The sequence below is a fragment of the Daldinia decipiens genome (assembly GCF_022478715.1).
Source record: "Daldinia decipiens strain CBS 113046 unplaced genomic scaffold F4813scaffold_61, whole genome shotgun sequence".
Classification (NCBI taxonomy): domain Eukaryota; kingdom Fungi; phylum Ascomycota; class Sordariomycetes; order Xylariales; family Hypoxylaceae; genus Daldinia; species Daldinia decipiens.
Genome location: NW_026054604.1, coordinates 94,504 through 112,094, shown reverse-complemented (window position 1 = coordinate 112,094; position 17,591 = coordinate 94,504). Strand labels below are relative to the sequence as shown.

Here is a 17,591-nt window from a genome sequence, read left to right as displayed (position 1 = left end):
GAAATTCCTTTTATGTGTTTTGATGTTATTATAAAAATGATAAATGCAAATTATTATAGAGCAATACTAAACGGGCAGTATATCCCGTACTGCCTTTATATTTTAAGGAGAGCATACTACTCGTGGTCCGATGACCTTGAAGAGTTTGACTTTGGCAAGAATCACTCCATCCACGCCGCCCATTGGTTTGATTATCTTAAATAAAGTATTATAATCTGTCCGGTGGATAGTACGATCGAGTCCGCGGAGGATGATCCAAACGGGTTCCTAGGGAGTGGTTTCTTACGACAGTGTCAGGATTTTGACGTCCTAAAGAATTATGTTCAAAACAGTGGAGAGTATTCAATGCGATTGGATTTCTAACCCATGGACTTCATCACGGCCAAGCGCACGTGAGTAGCACTTAATTACCACGCGAGCTCTCACTTGACAGTATTCGAGGAACTCGGGGTCTAGGCTATTATACGATATTTAATATAGCTTCACTATACTTGCTACATTATCATATTAGTACTTTACCTACAATGCTTGGGGCACCAATAATCCCGGTGCACTTGTCATTCCTATTATACTACCAATACAGGTAACAGTAGTTTTCTTTGACGGCTCGATCCCTTCGCCTTCGAGCACATTGATTTGATTAGGCCATCGTGGATTGATTCGCGCGAGACATGAAATATCATTATGTATGGATGTTGCTCGATGGTGAAAAATCAACACGCCTGCTTACAGGATGTTAGTCCGAATCATCCGAGTCACCTAAGCCGCCAAGTACCGAACTACTATTACACCGTATTTATATCTTAATAAATACCACTCTTACTATTATTATTCGTAGTACCAATGGTGTGCCCAGAAATTATATATTTTTATAAATAGATTCATTTAGAGATTGCTATTTGGATCATCTAGCCGAAACATCCCTTGCTGCAATCTAACACGACAACCCCTCATCTCATTGTCTACCTTTATTCCACACCTTAGTAAATAAATGAGACTTCGTTCGATATAGATCATCAGTATAACTGTTACGACTCAGAAGCTCATTGAAAAAAAAACTTAGTATGGCGTCGCTGAGTTCGAAAAATATTGATCTGCAGGTTGATCTCGGGTCGCGCCTATCTCCGAGTGCTTCCGTCGTTCTTCCTGGCGATGCGAACTTTGCCAATCTCACGAGCCGATGGAGAGAGTGGCGTGCCCCTACTATCGCCGCCGTAGTCCAGGTGGCTACCGAAGATGATGTTCAACAGGTGGTAAGCACTCATTTGCGACAATCAACTAATAACTAGATTACTTCGCTTAACTACCTACCTAGGTACGGTTTGCCAACGAGTATGACCTCCCTTTTATCGCCCGGTCGGGAGGCCACGGCGCCACAGAAGCGATGGCTTCTGCGAAAGATGCTATTCAGATAGACTTTCGGAAGCTCAGCCAGGTCGAGCTATCCGAAGACGGTAAGACAGCGATAATTGGTGGAGGAGCAACAGTCAAGGGGGTTGTTGAGGCACTCGGAAAACTAGGGAAGCAAGCAGGTGAGCTAATTGGCAAAGGCAAAGAGGTATTCAGGCGCTGATGATTTCAGTTACTGGAATTTGCGAGTCCGTCGGAGTCTCAGCACCCATTTTGGGAGGCGGCCATGGCTGGCTTCAAGGTCAATACGGTCTACCGGCCGATCAAGTCATTTCAGCTCGGCTCGTGCTTCCGAACGGCGATGCCGTTACCGTATCTGAAGAATCTTACCCAGACCTTTTCTGGGCGATCAAGGGCGCGGGTCATAACTTTGGTCTGATAACGGAATGGAAGTATCGCGTCTATGATATCAAAAATGCAAAATGGTCTTATGAGATATTTGTCTTCTCGGGCGACAAACTCGAAACTCTCTATGATCTCACCAATGAAATGATTAAAACTCAACCACCCCAAGTTACTCATTGGACCTATATCACCAAAGTCGCAGACATTGATCCTGAGCATGTACGTACATAAGGTTCTAAAGAAAACCAAGACTGACGCTTTATAGCCCATTATCTGGTACGCTATAATCTATGACGGACCAGCCCCTGAAGCTCGCCAATATGCGAAACCTATCCATGCCATTGAGGCAATTATGGTCAATGCGGGTGAGGCAACGATACCCGAGTTGGCGGTCCTCACCTTTCAAGATGAGAACGGCCCTGGCTGTGCAAAGGGCCTGACGTCCCTCCGCTATCCCATAGGGCTGAAATCGTACAACACGGCGTCCGTCAGGAAAGTTTACAATGAGATCGACGAGACTTTTCGAAAAGTCCCCGAGTTGGCAGGGTCCTTTTTCTTGCTTGAAGGTTATTCAACCCAAGGTGTGCAGGCTATCGAAGAAGCGAGCACCGCGTTCCCACACCGAAGTGACGAGGTCCTAGTGACGTCTTACGTACAGTACAAGCCCAACGAATCTATTGACGCGGCCGCACAAGGGTTCGGGAAGAAATTGCGGAACTACTTACTGGAAGGGAGCGATGATCCGGACCACCTTCGGGCGTACGTGAACTATGCAAACGGCGATGAGTCTTTGCAGGAAGTCTATGGTTGGGAGGAGTGGAGGCTGGAGAAGTTGAGAAAGCTGAAGCAGCTTTGGGACCCTGAAAATAAGATGTGTTATTACGTCCCTATTATTTGAAATGCGCATGATAATATAATACTTCACGTCTAGGCCCTGTAGAGCGTCGAATCCTAGATTCTTAGACACACGAATACAAGATTTTGCTTGAAGGTAGAGGCACAAAACACAGGTGCATAATTAAATAAGTCCCTAACGTATTTCTCGCCTTATTTGTATCGTATCACGCCTCACATCTTAGTTGTCAGGATTTATGCCCTTTGATTGATGTCATACACAGAGTGTGTGTCTAGGGTAGGTAGACTAAGTAATGTATTGTATTGATCTAGTGTGACGCCTGGCCTTCTGTCTTCTTATGAGGGCGCTGTGCGCCCCTTATATAGTAGATAGACCCCTGTAACTACCACTACCCACTGATACCCTGACATTAATCATAACCAATTTCTAGAATGTACCTATTTAGGTGAAGTGTTACGTAGATCCTGAGAATAGTTTGTACTGTCTCCTGGCTATTACTAACAGGACCCGAAAGCTCGTCTCCAGATCCTATGCCAGGCCGTGGCTAATTTTGGATCAATAATCGAAATCCTTCAGTCTGTGCGAATTTTATCATGCAATCCAGGCAGCTAGCGCCTTGATACAGTGTAGGAATGCCCAGTACTGCGGCTAGAAACTGCGCTTCATGGTTGCCATGCGTCAATACTATTGACATCCGATCACCGCTAGCAACAGGAGAATCGACACCTGTTGTTAAAATGGAATCTTTGTCGTGAGTAGTGGTTGAGGCATCAGCATCGTGGTCGCAAGGAGGGGCAATTGAAGCAGCCATGTAAGCCAGATGTGTAGCGTAGAAACAAATGTTTACCACCTTGGATGTAAAAAGTGCTATGAATCGTACTGATAACGAGTTATGGTATGGCCGTAGCGATAAGGTAGTTTGTGAATGAGTTCCTGCCTGGGATAGGGGGATCGTGTTCGTGGATTGGAGGATGGAGTCTTCAGCCAAGGGGCGCGGAAGAACATGTTCATCCTCAATCGGAGCTGTGTAATAATTATGGCCATCATGAAACTGGCCATCCACAAGAATGTACCGAATGATACGCTCCTCATTGGGAAATGCCGTATTCAGAGTGGATGGGAAGATTGATGTTGCACCGTTGCTTGTCCCCAAGATATTTTGCCCACCGCCAGCATTTGAGGGTATAGATCCAAACAGCCCACATAGATCGGTGTGAAGGTTGTGAGTGGAATATATTTCTTCGCCCCCTTTACCTTCTTGTTGGTCGAGTAGGGAGTCATCGGAGGGAAGAACATGATGCATGAGGCGACGGCATAGATGTCGACCCATTTGGTTTTGAGAACTCTGAACAATTTTTATCATGTCTAGGTCCGTGTCAACCAGGCTTAGCAGAACAGCTTGGCCAACTAGTGTTTGTAGGCCGCCCCATATACTGTAAAGCGGACAGCGACACCTCCTGGATGACATATCAGCCCAGTTATGCGTACAGACACACTGGGAACAAACGCAGGAGGAGCTCGAGATGACACTAGCTATGGATTTTCGTAACGCTTCGTATTTTAGGGCCGGATCAGGGTTGTCAAGGGATGGTTCGACTTCGAAGAAGAGACCCAACTTGCCACGAATAGTTTCATGAAAATGAGGTCCAAGAAGCGAATGGAGGCCATCACGGCGGAAGTGAGCGTTTGAACCAAATTCAGTCCCGATGAATGAAAATACCATTGCTCCAATGAGATCAGTGAAACTAGTGACTATCCCTCTCACAGACCGAAAGGTTATGGGGATGAAAAGCTGTTCTACCATCCTAGCTAGGCAGCCTTTGACCTTCACGGTACAGTGCTCGTAAGAAGAAAGCCTTCCTGGTTGCGATAGAAACTCGCTGTTGCGGAAAGTAAGGGGTAGCTGCCTCAGCGCGAGCTTTTCCACAGATATTGTAGTTCTCTTCTGGTGCATAACTGAAATCATGATGGACTTTCTCGGGCCCTTGAACAGGATGCCATTTTCCACCAGTAAGAGGATATCGTCAGGGCATAGAGCCGTGAGGAGTGCAATAATGCCACCAAGCCCCTGAAATCCCTCAATATGCACCATGGTGGTCTCATCTCGAAGTGCTTGCTGTACGGCATTCAATAGCTCCACCATAGATTCGATGCTTAGCCTTTCTAGAAATGATTCCATAGTAGAAGGCGGTATCTCAATGCCGGAATTAAGATACACTTCTCTAATTCGAGTAAGTTGAATCGCATGGTGTTGCCCAAATCCGAGTGGCTGCAGCTTGTTGGAGATGATTTCTGCAAGGTCCGAAAGGTGCGCCATACTTGCTCGACATTGATCCGGAGGTAATATCTTCATGGAAAGTTCGAATAGCAGATGACCCGTGGAGTTTCGGCAAAACATCTCCACCAGGCAAAGAATCAGGAGTGTGGCAGCCTGCCCGCCCGTGGTCTGGGACAGAGCCGCAGCAGTATTCCCTGCCATCCATCCTATCGAGACCTGAAGCCTTCTAAGTCTTATTGAGCCGCTCCTCGTTAGGGTATCCCGAGTTCGATCTGCCAAGGGACCGCTAGTTTGAAAGCATCGGCCAATATCCTCTATTTGGATAACCGCAAGGGGGCTCACATTGTCAGCTGTCAGGGATCTCATAATAGGAGCAATAGACCTAAGGAACTCCACAGCTCCCGAAGGAATGTTCCCAATGTCAGCTTGAAGGGAAACGATGCCAGACATCGTTCTGACGTGAGATGGAACGATAGCCAGGCTAAAGATGTGTAAAAACGATAGTCTCGTCGAAATGATACATCTAGGTGCGGGTGATGCATAGCGCGGGCAGCTTGAGGTATCTATTTAGGCAGGCTGAAGGATTCTAGCCCCCATATTTTGCAGTCTGATGCCTAGCCGTCAGGCAGTAATTGCCTAACGGGGGTAATCTAGGTGTTTCTCAGCTCTCAGCTCCGTAGCGATAATCGAGTATTGTCGAGCCAAGAATTTGGGACAAAGAGCCTTTGCAAATAGTTTCCGTCTAAATTCATCTTCCACGAAGCTTCACATAATCTAAGACCCCTGTTGCTCCAGATGATATTCTAGACGTGTCTTAGCAACGTCATATTCTTTGCTATTCGTCGTGGCTCATCGGGGCGCCTATCGCGGGAAATTCCGGGATATGTGGACGGAGAGGGTTACATATACGTATGCCTATGATATAGGTCAAACAGGTTATATAGCGTTCCATGTGATGTCGTCGCTAATTCATCCGACGGTCTGGATCATGACGCCGCTTTAGCTTGACTCTGTGATTGACCAAACTTCAACGAACCGCCACCTTTGTTGCTGAAGTTACTGAAATCCCCCTTCGCCGTACCCTTGATTGAAAGTCCAAACCTCTACCGACTTGTAAATACGTCATTGACAATAATCGGCATATTGTGTTGCTTTGTCGATGTGAACACGCTTGGTCTACATACGTACCTACTCTACACACCTACACCTTTTATAGCAGCCGCCAGTAAGCATTACAGGAAGAGTGACCCGTAGACATCTCGCCACCAGAATACTTAATCGCGTTATCCTATGTATCAAGCTAAGACTGGCGGTCAAGAGCTACTATCAGATAAAGCATGATACATATGCATAGGTAGGTAGTAATGTAATGATATAGGAGGCACATAAGCAGGTCTTTCTAAGGAGGCATATAATTAGAAGCCACCTTGTATTCGTATTTTGATGAGTTTTTACTTTGGCTCACGCATAGAAAAGAGGACCATTTAGAGTATAGATCAATTGAATCTTTCGTTGAGATACTAGAAGAGATTTTCATCGCAGATCAACGCCGACATGGAGTCCAAACACCAGCCATGTAACTCGGTACCAACCATTACTTTCTCAGATGAGATGCGTCAGACAGGGATCTGTCCTCCAAGTCACATCGCAGAGGCCCTCGGGCACTTACACCATTCTGGGATTGTCGTTCTTGATAATGTGATAGATGTAGGGCATCTAGATGCCTTAAACGCTATGCTTGTCCCAGAAGCTATCACCTTGAGCAAGACGTCAGAGGAGCGTTTTAATTTCGGTGTCCATACAGGCAACATTAGCCTAGGTCCTCCTCTCGACGAGGCCTTCATGTTTTCAGACGTGTGGGCCAACCCGTTCGCCTTAAGTATATTGGCTGCTATTTTAGGACCTACACCAGTACTACACTTTGCAAGCGGCAATACAGCATTGCCGGCCACGTCACGACAGCCTGTTCATTCTGATATCGACTTTCCACATCCACGTTTTCCCTTCTCGTTCGTTGTGAACATACCTCTCGTGGATGTGACGGAAGATAACGGAGCTACTGAAGTCTGGATAGGTTCGCATACTACAACTTCATTCAGCGACCAGGTCCTAAGCCTCGATCAAAAAGATGGTCTACCTGTACACGCAATCCTCCCAGAACTTGTGGCACAACGCCAAGATATTTCACCGCCGGTTCGAGCCTGCACACGAAAGGGGAGCATCATAATTCGGGACTTACGCCTTTGGCACGCTGGGCTGCCCAATCTGACATCTTCTGCTCGCGTCATGCTAGCTTTTGTTTGGCAGGCAAATTGGTGGTGTGGGAAAGGATTTCTAAGGTTACCTGCAACGACCCAAACAGTAACAAAGGCCTGGCAGCAAGGCACAGTCACGTTTCGTATCTCAGTGGAATGGGTTGATGGTAAAGTGATTCCGCAGGTGAATGGAACTCAAGAAACTAGTTTGGCCAGCTCAGACGCTACATTACAAGATATGTTCTAAAGGCCATATTATTGTTCTCACATGGCTTGCCTAACACAAAGGATTTGAAGAAAGGTATCTAAATTCTGCCAACTCTAGAAAATTTCTATTCTACGACATTGGTAGAGCTGGTGGATAGAATGAAATTATTACGTTGCATTTTGAATATATTAGAGCCTCAAGTACCCCGGGGAACCGGAGGTACCGTTTGTTGTTGTAAGGAGTAAAAGGGTCTAAGCGTAATGATACCCTACATCACTGGAACTCTCCATCTGATAGGTCGGAATGATAAGTACAGAAAAGGGTAGATCTCCCCGGTTTCTTTACTTAGATGTGTGAAGCTATGCCTTTTGGCACTTTTTTGACGTTATTCTGCAACGTCGTCCTGTGACCTTAAGTCTTTTGAACTTTGCCACAGGTAGAAAGAGAATGACGAAAAGGTGAAGAAAACCCCAATATATTCTAGTCAACATTTATGTTTCTAGTTAAAGATAGGGGATTGGCATAGTTAGTCTTTTACCCCTTTAAGTTTTGGTCCACTTATTATTCATCTCTCTACGAAGGTCAAGGTGCTAAGTTTATTTTTCTTTTTTTGTACGACCGCAGTTTTGCTCCAATAGGCGACCACGATTTCCATTGTCGGGGTTTAGGACTAATCAGTAAATATTACGAGTCATATTTCGAAACGCCAGGAGGGAAATTTTTGCTTCCTGACTGTATTTAAGTAGTTAGGTACCTAAGGAGGTATGTATATTCCACGCCACCCTGCATTGCTCATAACCGAACCAACTAATTACATTGGGTATCTAGATCTACATAACTCTACGCAATTTCAATCCAAGATTTGCAATGCTACCCAAGAATAGGTAGGCTGTGGAGTAAGTTAGAAACAATCTATATACCTCATAATAGCGGCAATAGAAACCAGGTAATTAGGAGTCAGATAAAGGAATCTACAAGTGAACATACTAACCTTCAATCACACCTTAATATATTATAGTAACATAGGGCGATAAACGCGGTATATGTAGGGATAATGCGATGAGATGCAATACAAGGTGTACGGCGGCCCAAACCATGAGCTATAACGTAACCTAGAATTCTGAAGCCTAAAACTGCGTCCTTAGGGTTGAACGGCATGGTTTCATACCTAGGTACCCTTTAGAAACATTCAACTAACTTGTCAACATTCTTAAATCCTCAATGTTTGCCAAAGGCTGGGATGTTGTGAAGTGATCTTGTCTTAAGCATATCTCCATTTGCCTTCTTTTGAAGTTTCCATAGTTTGGTTGGAACAAACACAAATACTCATCCAACAAGGACACTCTGGGATAATCAGCTTCGACCCCAGGAAAGATACCATTCCTCAAAATGAATCACTTTCTCTCAACCAGCACCAATGACGTTGCCAGGCTTTGCGAGGCCGACTTTTATGATTATATCATCGTTGGGAGTGGTATGGGTGGTGGCGTCTTAGCTAGAACCCTGCTCAGCATTAAGGACAAAGATTGTCCCCGTGTTCTTCTAATTGAAAGGGGCAAGCCTTTCTTCTCCACACATGTCCTTAATACACCTACTCCCCGATGGAATCCAGATATCCCCGATGGACCCTCTTCGGATAACTCCTTCGTCTACGATGCTGTCAAGAGCCCAGTATCAACAGTAACCTCGCGGTCTAACCCATACGCTGGTGGACCAGTACATTGTCTCGGTGGACGCAGCAACGTCTGGGGTCTATACACGCCATGGATAAACAAGGAAGAGGCTGAAGGTTATTTCCCGAAAAGTATTTGCGATTACTTATTCGGTGGGCCGACACCTCAACCGAGAGAGGAGTGTATACAATGCAGGGAGGAAAAGAAGAATGGTGGGATGACTGGGTATGATCGCGCATACAAACTGCTGACCGGTGATCCTCGAGCATGTTTGTCACACCCCTACCCCAGAGGAACTTTCAACTACAGAAGTAGTTCCGATTCTACCGTTGATGAAGATATTGATAAAGTTGTTGGTGCTCTGGGGACTGGCACAGAATTTACCTTATGCCCCATGGCTGCACATTTCACTCATAGGAATCCCAGAGAGAAATTGTATCAAATGTCAAGGGGGGGGTTCTCTACTGTCAGCTGGATCTTGGAACAGATTTACAACAAGAGCGAGCACTTGCATGTGCTCCCTGAGACCCAAGTTGTAGCTGTGAACGGCAGCCGGAGGGACTCTATGTCGACAGATAATAACGAGAAGAGCGTGAGAAGCCTTATTATCCGCGATAATTTCAACAATGAGCGCGCAATTCGTACAGGAAAAGCAACCGTCATACTTTGCGCTGGCACAATTGATACGGCGATAATTGCTCTTCGAAGTGGACTGGGCAACAAGCTTGTCGGCTCGGGACTCACAGACCATGATATCTGGGGTACTCGCTTTGAATATCTAGATGAATCCGCAAACCTTCAGGCACTTAGGCTGCAGAGTCATATCTTACTCAAGTCTGATCCCACCTCTACTCCCCCCTCCAACCCCGAAACGACCCGGTGCCTCCTCAATATTACCATCAACGCCCAGTCATTCCTTGGCTGGGGGGGAGAAATGGGGTTTCCGACTCAATTCCTTTCGGACGGTAAAGAAGTGAACGAATATACATTTCGAGATGCGGAGAGGTCTGCTAAATCTACCAATAAGAAAAAATCCATACTCCAGGTTGTGTTCATCCTCGGGGCCAAGTTGGAAGAGAAAAATAGAGTTTTGAACCTACCAGAAGATATCCCGACAATTGAGATTACTTCTCGCGTCAACAATAGCAAATTTGTGCAAGATATGAAAAGGCGTGCGAAAGCTATCAAAGATGCACTTGAAGCTGGGAAACTTTTATCTGTGGACGAGGACAAGAACGAGGACAAACTCTCGAAACAAACATTGCCAGAAGTATCCCGGGCCGATTTTGGAGTTGTGGCACACGAAGTTGGAACCATGCGAATGAGTAAGGATAAAAAGCCCGAGGATGAGAAGCCCGAGAACGGTGTTGTAGATGAGAACTTGAAGGTCCACGACTGGAAGAACCTATATGTTTGCGATCTGTCGGTCTTCCCTGCAAGTCCAGCAGCCAACCCATCGCTGACGTTGGTTGCACTTGCTCAGAGGCTGGGAGACCACTTAAAAGGGTTGTCAAAGAAAAATGGCAACGTCTCGCAGGCTGGAATAGAGCGTAAGTAGTATAGGCACGGACGTGGGACGTTCGGTTCTGGCATATGCCACACCACATCGAGACCAAAGAAAGATATAGGAGTGAGATTGGTTTTCTTGAGTTGTGCAAGTTTCAGCTCTTGGCAAAAGCTTGACATTAATTCTTCGCTATGAGGCTTTTATTAGATTTAGGGGGTAGTTGACATGGCAGTTGATATATAAAGCTACCTAGGTAGACATACTACATCCTGTGCGTGTATTCATCTACGAAAAAATTTCTAGTCTCTGAGTAATTTCAATCAACAACTAGGATCGGCACCGGTGTGCTGCTCCCTGGTTCTATCAAGTCACTAGTAGCAGCAGGGTCACATTTGGTGTAAATAGGGCAAATTGGGTAGCGATGACGTGCATAGTTAACCGGTGAAGAGTTCAGCGCAGCTAGATACAGTCACCATTCCCCATTTTCCGGGTTAAGACACGTTGCGTCTAGAAAACTAACGACCTACATGAATCCTACGCTCCACAATAAGCCCGGTCAACCAAATCTTGATGTGAATAGTCGATAGCCGAGGAGTTCTCGGTTCCAGAGGGCACAGTACCCAACGTAATGTACCTGCCCAAGTAAGCAAATTATCAAGTGTAAGCATATACAATCGCCATCTCATAATACTTCCTATCTAGACTTAGTTACCGTCTTTTCACCTGGCCAAGATATTGGGAACTAAAGCAGGTTTTGCTAGCTATGCACCTCACGCTCTTCGGGCATTGATACTGGATCAAAGATGCGGCTGTCAATTAAGAATTAATAGAGTATACTTCTAGATACCTCTAAACCGGGTTATCATGTACTGAGAAACATGTATCTCGAAAGACTTTGTAGATTTTTATTTTCAGTGCTCTTTGCAGTTGAAGCATATCTCGCTCTTTCGGGCTTGGATATTGGTTCAGCCTCAAGGACTGCTAAAACTGTATCCAATGCTAGGAATATATAAATAAATACTATCGTCCCATTGCCATCTGAAAACATTTCCCGATCAACCATTTAGGCATTCAGAAAATAACTCCAGCAACAGTCCAATATCCAAATATGAGCAGGGAAACCATAGAATCGTCTTGTTTCAATGATGACAGAGATAGGCAGGATACTATGGCAGCGGCGGACGAAAATTTCACTTCATTCATCAGTGATGCTCAAACAGCTGCTACTAGAGAACATCAGATGAGTGTTTGGCAGGGGATCAAGCTATACCCTAAAGCTATTGCTTGGTCCATGGTTATTTCATCAGCTGTGATCATGGAAGGCTTTGACAATGCCCTTATTGGGTCCTTCTATGCCTTTCCAGCCTTCCAAAGAAAGTATGGTCGACTACTTCCGGATGGAACATACGGTATTGACGCAGCTTGGCAGGCAGGACTGTCCGGTGGCATGAATGCTGGCCAGGTCCTTGGCCTCTTACTTAATGGCTTTGTCGAGGAGCGATATGGCCATAAGAAGACAATGCTAGTAGCTCTATTCGCAGTTGTTGCACTGGTCCCTATGCTGTTTTTTGCCGAGAACATCCAGACACTCGTCGCTGGCGAAATACTTTTGGGCCTCCCCCTTGGAACCTTCCAGACACTGACAATTGCTTACGCCTCCGAAGTCTGTATGGTCATTCTACGGCCTTGTCTTACCATATACGTCAACCTTTCGTGGGTTATTGGTCAACTTCTTGCACTTTGTGTCCTGAGAACTCAAATCGAAAACACAAGTGAATGGTCCTACAGGATTCCCTTTTCCATTCAATGGGCGTGGCCTGTCTTAATCATTGCAGCTGTCGTGTTCGCACCGGAGAGTCCATGGTGGTATATTCGCCACAATCGCCGTGAGGCAGCCTTCGATGCCCTTAACCGTCTTGTTGGAAGCGATAAGTCTGATTTCAACGCGAATCAAGCAATCTCTTTGATGATACATACAAATGAACTTGAGAAGGATATATCTATGGGAACTACCTACTTCGACTGCTTCAGGGGTGTCGACCGCCGACGAACCAGCATCACCTGCCTCGTCTTTACTAGTCAGGCTCTCTGTGGAATCGGTCTCATGGCCTACTCAGCCTATTTCTACGTTCAAGTAGGCCTACCCACGTCCGCATCGTTCAGCCTCTCACTGGCGCAGTACGCAGCCGGTTTTCTAGGAACAATTCTATCATTTCTTCTCACCTATTACTTTGGACGTCGATCTCTCTATATCATTGGACTGTTCATTCTTGGTATTATCCTGTCCACTATCGGCTTCATATCCCTTGGTAAAGAACAGTCAAGTCTCTCGTGGGCTATCGGGTGCATATTTCTCGCCTTCGTCTTCTTTTACAACAGTACTGCTGGAGGGGTTGGGTATATTCTGGTGTCTGAACTCTCCGCTACGCGCCTCCGCTCAAAGACACTTGTGATTTCCAGAATATTGTTCAACGTTCTCGGAATCGTGAATTCCGTGATTATTCCATATATGCTCAACCCAAACGCGTGGAACTGGAAAGCAAAATCGGGGTTCTTCTGGGGTGGACTATGTTTCCTACTTGCACTCCTATCTTACCTTTTTCTTCCCGAAACTAAAGGGCGCACCTATAGCGAATTAGATGTCCTGTTTGAGCAGGGAGTCAGTGCAAGAAGGTTTAAGGACACTGTAGTAGACCCGTTCCAACGTAATGTGGATGCAAACCAGGCACAACGTTCGCAATAAAACCGACACTTTCAAAAGAAATGGCAGTAGTCAGTAAGGGCATCATAAGGGTATATATGGTCTAGAAATAGAATATTAGCGATCGACAGCTGTCGAATTATGGAAGTAACTATCGATGAGAGCATTAGAAAGAGTACTATAGGAATAAGTCACCGGTAAAATTGAAAAGGAGGTCAATAATTACCTATTAGCAGTGCCTATACTAAAAGCTATATTATGTGCTTTACAGAAGACCACAATACGATCCATGCAAAATTTCCAACCTTCCAACTATCCATCAGTAGCTACGGGACTGTTGACTATACAACATCGTGTGACGCAACTGTAGAGGAACACTAAGCCGATTAAATATCCTCTAGTTGAAGACTTTAATTCATCTACGCCGATAAGCTCATACCCTTTCCCTAACAGATTATTTGAAGTTATTTCATCGAGGGACGATATTATCGTTTCCATAACTCTTCTATCCGACTTGTCAAGCGAACGATCTTCATCAGTAAGCAGGGCTCGTAGGGTTATGCTCGACGAAGACAATTGATAAGTAGGTAGGTACATAGATGGCGATCGTAACTCTAAATATCCCCCTATCTTTTGATATCTAGCAGCGGGATCCCACAGGTATATCCTCAACTGAAGTGGCATGGTCTTTATAATATTGTAGCATATCATCGAACTCCTTCGTCCCTTCATCGGGACATTCTCCGTCCTTTCGCATCATCTTCTGCAATCTCTCGTATTCGGGCGAGTTTATCTTGATGGTATATCTCTTCCCGAGCTCGTGATCCTCATAGAAAGCGGCGTCCGGTCGAACGACATTCCAGCTATCATGCGCATGCTTGCGCATATAGTCCAGGCGTTCCGAGTCAGTTGAGAGCTTCTCGTACGCCCGCCCGTCGTCCGAGTCAATCAGGATAGTGTACACCTTGAAGCTTCCGTTCCAGCCACTTTGTTTATCGTGGATCTTGTAGTATGGGTATTTCTCAGATGGCGCCATTGTTTAGGATTGAGCAGTTGAATGAAGTTATACCATAAAAGTTATACAACAATACTCGTAAGATGGATGATGGAGAGTGACTTTTGGTATGACTGGACAAGGGAAATAGGTAGATTCACAGATCCTAATTAATAAGATAACCACATAAGACAAAACCTAAAGTAGAATACGTTCTTTTGATCTTGTCTTATGCTTACGCCTCTCAACCGTATTGTGTAGGACTTGTTCTTGCCCCACATCATAATGATGTATCAATCAGCCAATTAGAATAGAGAATAGAGAATCAATCATACCCCTGAAACCCACCGGAGGATCTCAGCCCTGCCAAGCCTGAATCCATGTCGATCCGGAGACGAAGTGACCTTAGATCTGTACAGAATATCAAAATAGAAGCGCATATCTTCAAGGAGCGGCAAGACTAAAAGACGGCAGCAAACTATCATGCTAAAAATAATGTTACGTCGTAAATTGGCTCCCCCAACCTGACCTCTTTCGAGGATACATGATATAATTCAATCCGTACAATTATATTCCCTATAGTTTTCATGATGCATACTATCATTAATGGTAGTCAACTTTACTCTCGATACTAACTTGGAGTTCTTTAGTCTCCTGAAACTCGTATATGTGTTCCAACGGTTTCTTTACCAAGTCTTAATTGTGAAGCCACAATGTCCTTAGTATGCCCTTAGTAGATTATGAATATTACTTCCTAATCAGACGTGTTAGAATGTACTTGATAACTACTTTTAATGAGTATTTTCGAAAACAGGTCATATAAAGTGATCATGACGTAGTTCCGAGAGTATGCCTAAGAAGTGCACATAATTTCTTTTGGTTTATCAATGCTCGTGGGTGGTTACACCGAGGTTGTATGGATAAGCCGGACAGCGACCTAGAAGCATTGAGTGGTATCTACCGAGCCGCAGTGATAATTCTTCAGCCTACAGATCAACATACGTGATCCTACTTTTCACTTAAAATGCCGTTTTATCCGTATTCTATTGATTGAGATTCTATTAATTTGTTGGTCCGAATTTTCATTTAACGTTAACTAGCTAGGTTAGGTATGCATAACCTGGGAAGGATTTGTGGTTGGTAATGTCATAGCGTAAATTTTTGATCGTACGAGTATTTACGGCAAAGGCAATACTCTGCCGTAAACAATTCCTTATAAGAGTCAAAAGAGGATACGATCCTCGTAGGACTTCGACCTATTTTGAGAAACTAAATGGATCAACTATGAGTATGAATTATTCATACAAATCGTATAAATCCGGTAGGATCACTAGTACGTCTACGTTAGATTTCAATGTTGCTATGACTTGGAATATCGGCGAAAAATCTAAAAAGAAAGAGGTAACGAAGACAAGTAATAGTATCTATTAACATGTAGCCATAATTAGAATGCCCTGTGCTGGTTAACTGATGAACTACGCTGACCTACGACACATAAGAATAGTCAAGACCAAAGATTGCCAATATAAAAGCATAGTTATCCCCAGACATCTCGGCTTTGAATTATACAAACCCAACAGACCAGCTTCTACATCATATCCAGATAAACCCACATTCCAAGCACATTAAACACTTATACCACTCACTTATCCCTTACCCGATAGCCAAACATCTCTTCAAAATGCAGTTCAGTACTCTTCTCCTCACAACAGCCTTGTCCAGCCTCGCCATGGCCAACTACAACATCATGCTGTACCAGAAGAAAGACTGCAAGAAAGCAATAGGCCAAACCTGCAGCAACGTCGCTGCTCGAACCTGCTGCGGCGGCGGCGGGAATAAGTACCGGTCCGCCAAGTTCGCAGAGACCGCCGGCGGCAACGACTCAGACGACCAGCTGAAGATCTACAAGGAGTCGGACTGCGGCGGTTTAGCCATTAAGCAGCAGACTGGCAACAAATGCCTCAGCAACAAGAAGAAGGAGGTAGAGGGTGCTCAGGTCTTCGTCGTCATCAACGCGCGGGATGAGCAGAGCGCCGGACCGGCCAAGAGAGTTGAGCCGGATGAGCATTTCTTGGAGGAGGGAGCATTCCGCTACACTCTCAAGCGCGATTCACCTGAGGGCGAGGCGTACGAAATGCTTGCTCGCTTCGAAGACCAGGCCGAGCACTTGAGGTCCTTTGGGAAGCGTGAGGAGATCGCGGCATCTACTGAGTAAAGGGGTGGTAGCAATAGGGTATTCTGAATTGGAGGACTGGCTGGGGTTAAAAGAGGGTCTCATATGGTTACGGTCTTTTTCTAGATGTTTTTTTTTAAAATACTTGCCTGTATGCTATGATTAGATAGTTGCCTGGGACAACTAAAACCATTCGTTTATTCACCATCTGCCTATGCTCATCGAGTTCTTTGAATCTTAAAGTGCTGTGGGAGAGTAGAAATAATAGGGACATTGTAGGCATTAATTGTATATGATTGGATGATATTATATTGTTTAAGTTTGTAAGATATATTTAGGGGTATTTATAAGATGTTTATTTATAAGATATAAATATGTATTTATAAAATATTATTATTATATTAATGGAATTTTATTTATGATAATTATTATTATAATAAAAAAATTACAATGTTTTTATTATATAATAATGTTTTATTAAAAGTATAATAATTTTATTTAAATAAAAAAAATTATTTTATAATTAAAACTTTAGTAAAGAAAATTATAATTAATTAATTCTTAAATAATATTTTTATGAAATCTTAATTATTATTTATTAAAAAATTTTATATTAAAAATTTAATTAATATCTTTATTTATAATTTATTAAAAATTTGTTTAAATCTTTATTTATTTTTTTTATAAAAAATTATTTAATGTATTTATTTCTTAAATTTATATATTTAATAAAATATTTTTATCTATTAATATCTTTTTTAATAATGTGTTGGTTATAAGTTTTTAAAGAAATTTTACCAACGTATGGTAATAAATATTTAAAAATATTTAAAGATAAAGTTGGTTTTAAATAGTTGATTAAAATAATGTTATAAATTTTAAAATTTTACGAAAATTTAAAATAATAAGCTAAATAATTAATTTTTTTTAATATTTTAAAAGGTTTTACATATTATTGGTTAAATTTTTAGTTGAAAATTGTTGTAGTAAAGATGTTATATCCTTTATGTAAACAAAAAAGGATTTGTTATCTTTTACAAAAAAATATGGATTTATATTGTTTATTATAATATAGTTTAAATATTATAAACGTTATTATAATAGTGTTATGTATGTTTAATTAAAAGGGGGGGAGGTTTTAATGTTATATCTTTAAGAATTAAATAATGAGATTTAATGAAAATTTATATA

General features: G+C 43.4%; 8 protein-coding genes across 8 annotated transcripts; 6 read left to right on the top strand and 2 right to left on the bottom strand.

Moving 5' to 3' along the window:
* Positions 1–32: 32 nt before the first annotated feature.
* On the top strand, positions 33–515 carry F4813DRAFT_377216 (uncharacterized protein; the record flags this gene model as incomplete). The annotated part of the gene is made up of 1 exon (XM_049245205.1): positions 33–515. A coding segment is annotated over exon 1 (164 nt), but the record flags the coding sequence as incomplete, so codon positions are not given.
* A 311-nt stretch (positions 516–826) lies between these two features.
* F4813DRAFT_302605 (uncharacterized protein) lies at positions 827–2,811 on the top strand. Its single transcript, XM_049240781.1, has 4 exons — positions 827–1,253; positions 1,316–1,532; positions 1,583–1,974; positions 2,021–2,811. Exons 1-4 carry the CDS (start codon positions 1,065–1,067, stop codon positions 2,651–2,653), a joined length of 1,431 nt encoding a protein of 476 aa, XP_049094673.1. The 5' UTR covers positions 827–1,064; the 3' UTR covers positions 2,654–2,811.
* Position 2,812: 1 nt separating this feature from the next.
* Positions 2,813–5,951, bottom strand: F4813DRAFT_302597 (uncharacterized protein). Its single transcript, XM_049240780.1, has one exon. The coding sequence runs from the start codon at positions 5,337–5,339 to the stop codon at positions 3,156–3,158; it is 2,184 nt and encodes a 727-aa protein (XP_049094672.1). The 5' UTR covers positions 5,340–5,951; the 3' UTR covers positions 2,813–3,155.
* A 405-nt stretch (positions 5,952–6,356) lies between these two features.
* F4813DRAFT_377213 (uncharacterized protein) lies at positions 6,357–7,548 on the top strand. Its single transcript, XM_049245204.1, has one exon. The coding sequence runs from the start codon at positions 6,444–6,446 to the stop codon at positions 7,389–7,391; it is 948 nt and encodes a 315-aa protein (XP_049094671.1). The 5' UTR covers positions 6,357–6,443; the 3' UTR covers positions 7,392–7,548.
* Positions 7,549–8,626: 1,078 nt separating this feature from the next.
* On the top strand, positions 8,627–10,991 carry F4813DRAFT_302576 (FAD/NAD(P)-binding domain-containing protein). Its single transcript, XM_049240779.1, has one exon. It carries the CDS (start codon positions 8,742–8,744, stop codon positions 10,581–10,583), a length of 1,842 nt encoding a protein of 613 aa, XP_049094670.1. The 5' UTR covers positions 8,627–8,741; the 3' UTR covers positions 10,584–10,991.
* Positions 10,992–11,608: 617 nt separating this feature from the next.
* F4813DRAFT_400854 (MFS maltose permease MalP) lies at positions 11,609–13,428 on the top strand. Its single transcript, XM_049248320.1, has one exon. The coding sequence runs from the start codon at positions 11,641–11,643 to the stop codon at positions 13,273–13,275; it is 1,635 nt and encodes a 544-aa protein (XP_049094669.1). The 5' UTR covers positions 11,609–11,640; the 3' UTR covers positions 13,276–13,428.
* Positions 13,429–13,873: 445 nt separating this feature from the next.
* Positions 13,874–14,269, bottom strand: F4813DRAFT_394432 (uncharacterized protein; the record flags this gene model as incomplete). The annotated part of the gene is made up of 1 exon (XM_049247565.1): positions 13,874–14,269. The coding sequence occupies one exon, from the start codon at positions 14,267–14,269 to the stop codon at positions 13,874–13,876; it is 396 nt and encodes a 131-aa protein (XP_049094668.1).
* Positions 14,270–15,785: 1,516 nt separating this feature from the next.
* F4813DRAFT_302559 (uncharacterized protein) lies at positions 15,786–16,489 on the top strand. The gene has a single exon (XM_049240778.1). It carries the CDS (start codon positions 15,909–15,911, stop codon positions 16,440–16,442), a length of 534 nt encoding a protein of 177 aa, XP_049094667.1. The 5' UTR covers positions 15,786–15,908; the 3' UTR covers positions 16,443–16,489.
* Positions 16,490–17,591: the final 1,102 nt, after the last annotated feature.

What these genes read in the sequence shown, in the direction of transcription:
- F4813DRAFT_302605 (XM_049240781.1), top strand. Translation starts at nt 1,065, where the DNA reads ATGGCGTCGCTGAGTTCGAAAAATATTGATCTGCAGGTTGATCTCGGG. An exon ending in AAAACTAGGGAAGCAAGCAG is followed by an intron (nt 1,533 to 1,582) that starts GTGAGCTAATTG and finishes TGATGATTTCAG; the next exon opens with TTACTGGAATTTGCGAGTCC. An exon ending in CAGACATTGATCCTGAGCAT is followed by an intron (nt 1,975 to 2,020) that starts GTACGTACATAA and finishes GACGCTTTATAG; the next exon opens with CCCATTATCTGGTACGCTAT.
- F4813DRAFT_302597 (XM_049240780.1), bottom strand. Translation starts at nt 5,339, where the DNA reads ATGTCTGGCATCGTTTCCCTTCAAGCTGACATTGGGAACATTCCTTCG.
- F4813DRAFT_377213 (XM_049245204.1), top strand. Translation starts at nt 6,444, where the DNA reads ATGGAGTCCAAACACCAGCCATGTAACTCGGTACCAACCATTACTTTC.
- F4813DRAFT_302576 (XM_049240779.1), top strand. Translation starts at nt 8,742, where the DNA reads ATGAATCACTTTCTCTCAACCAGCACCAATGACGTTGCCAGGCTTTGC.
- F4813DRAFT_400854 (XM_049248320.1), top strand. Translation starts at nt 11,641, where the DNA reads ATGAGCAGGGAAACCATAGAATCGTCTTGTTTCAATGATGACAGAGAT.
- F4813DRAFT_302559 (XM_049240778.1), top strand. Translation starts at nt 15,909, where the DNA reads ATGCAGTTCAGTACTCTTCTCCTCACAACAGCCTTGTCCAGCCTCGCC.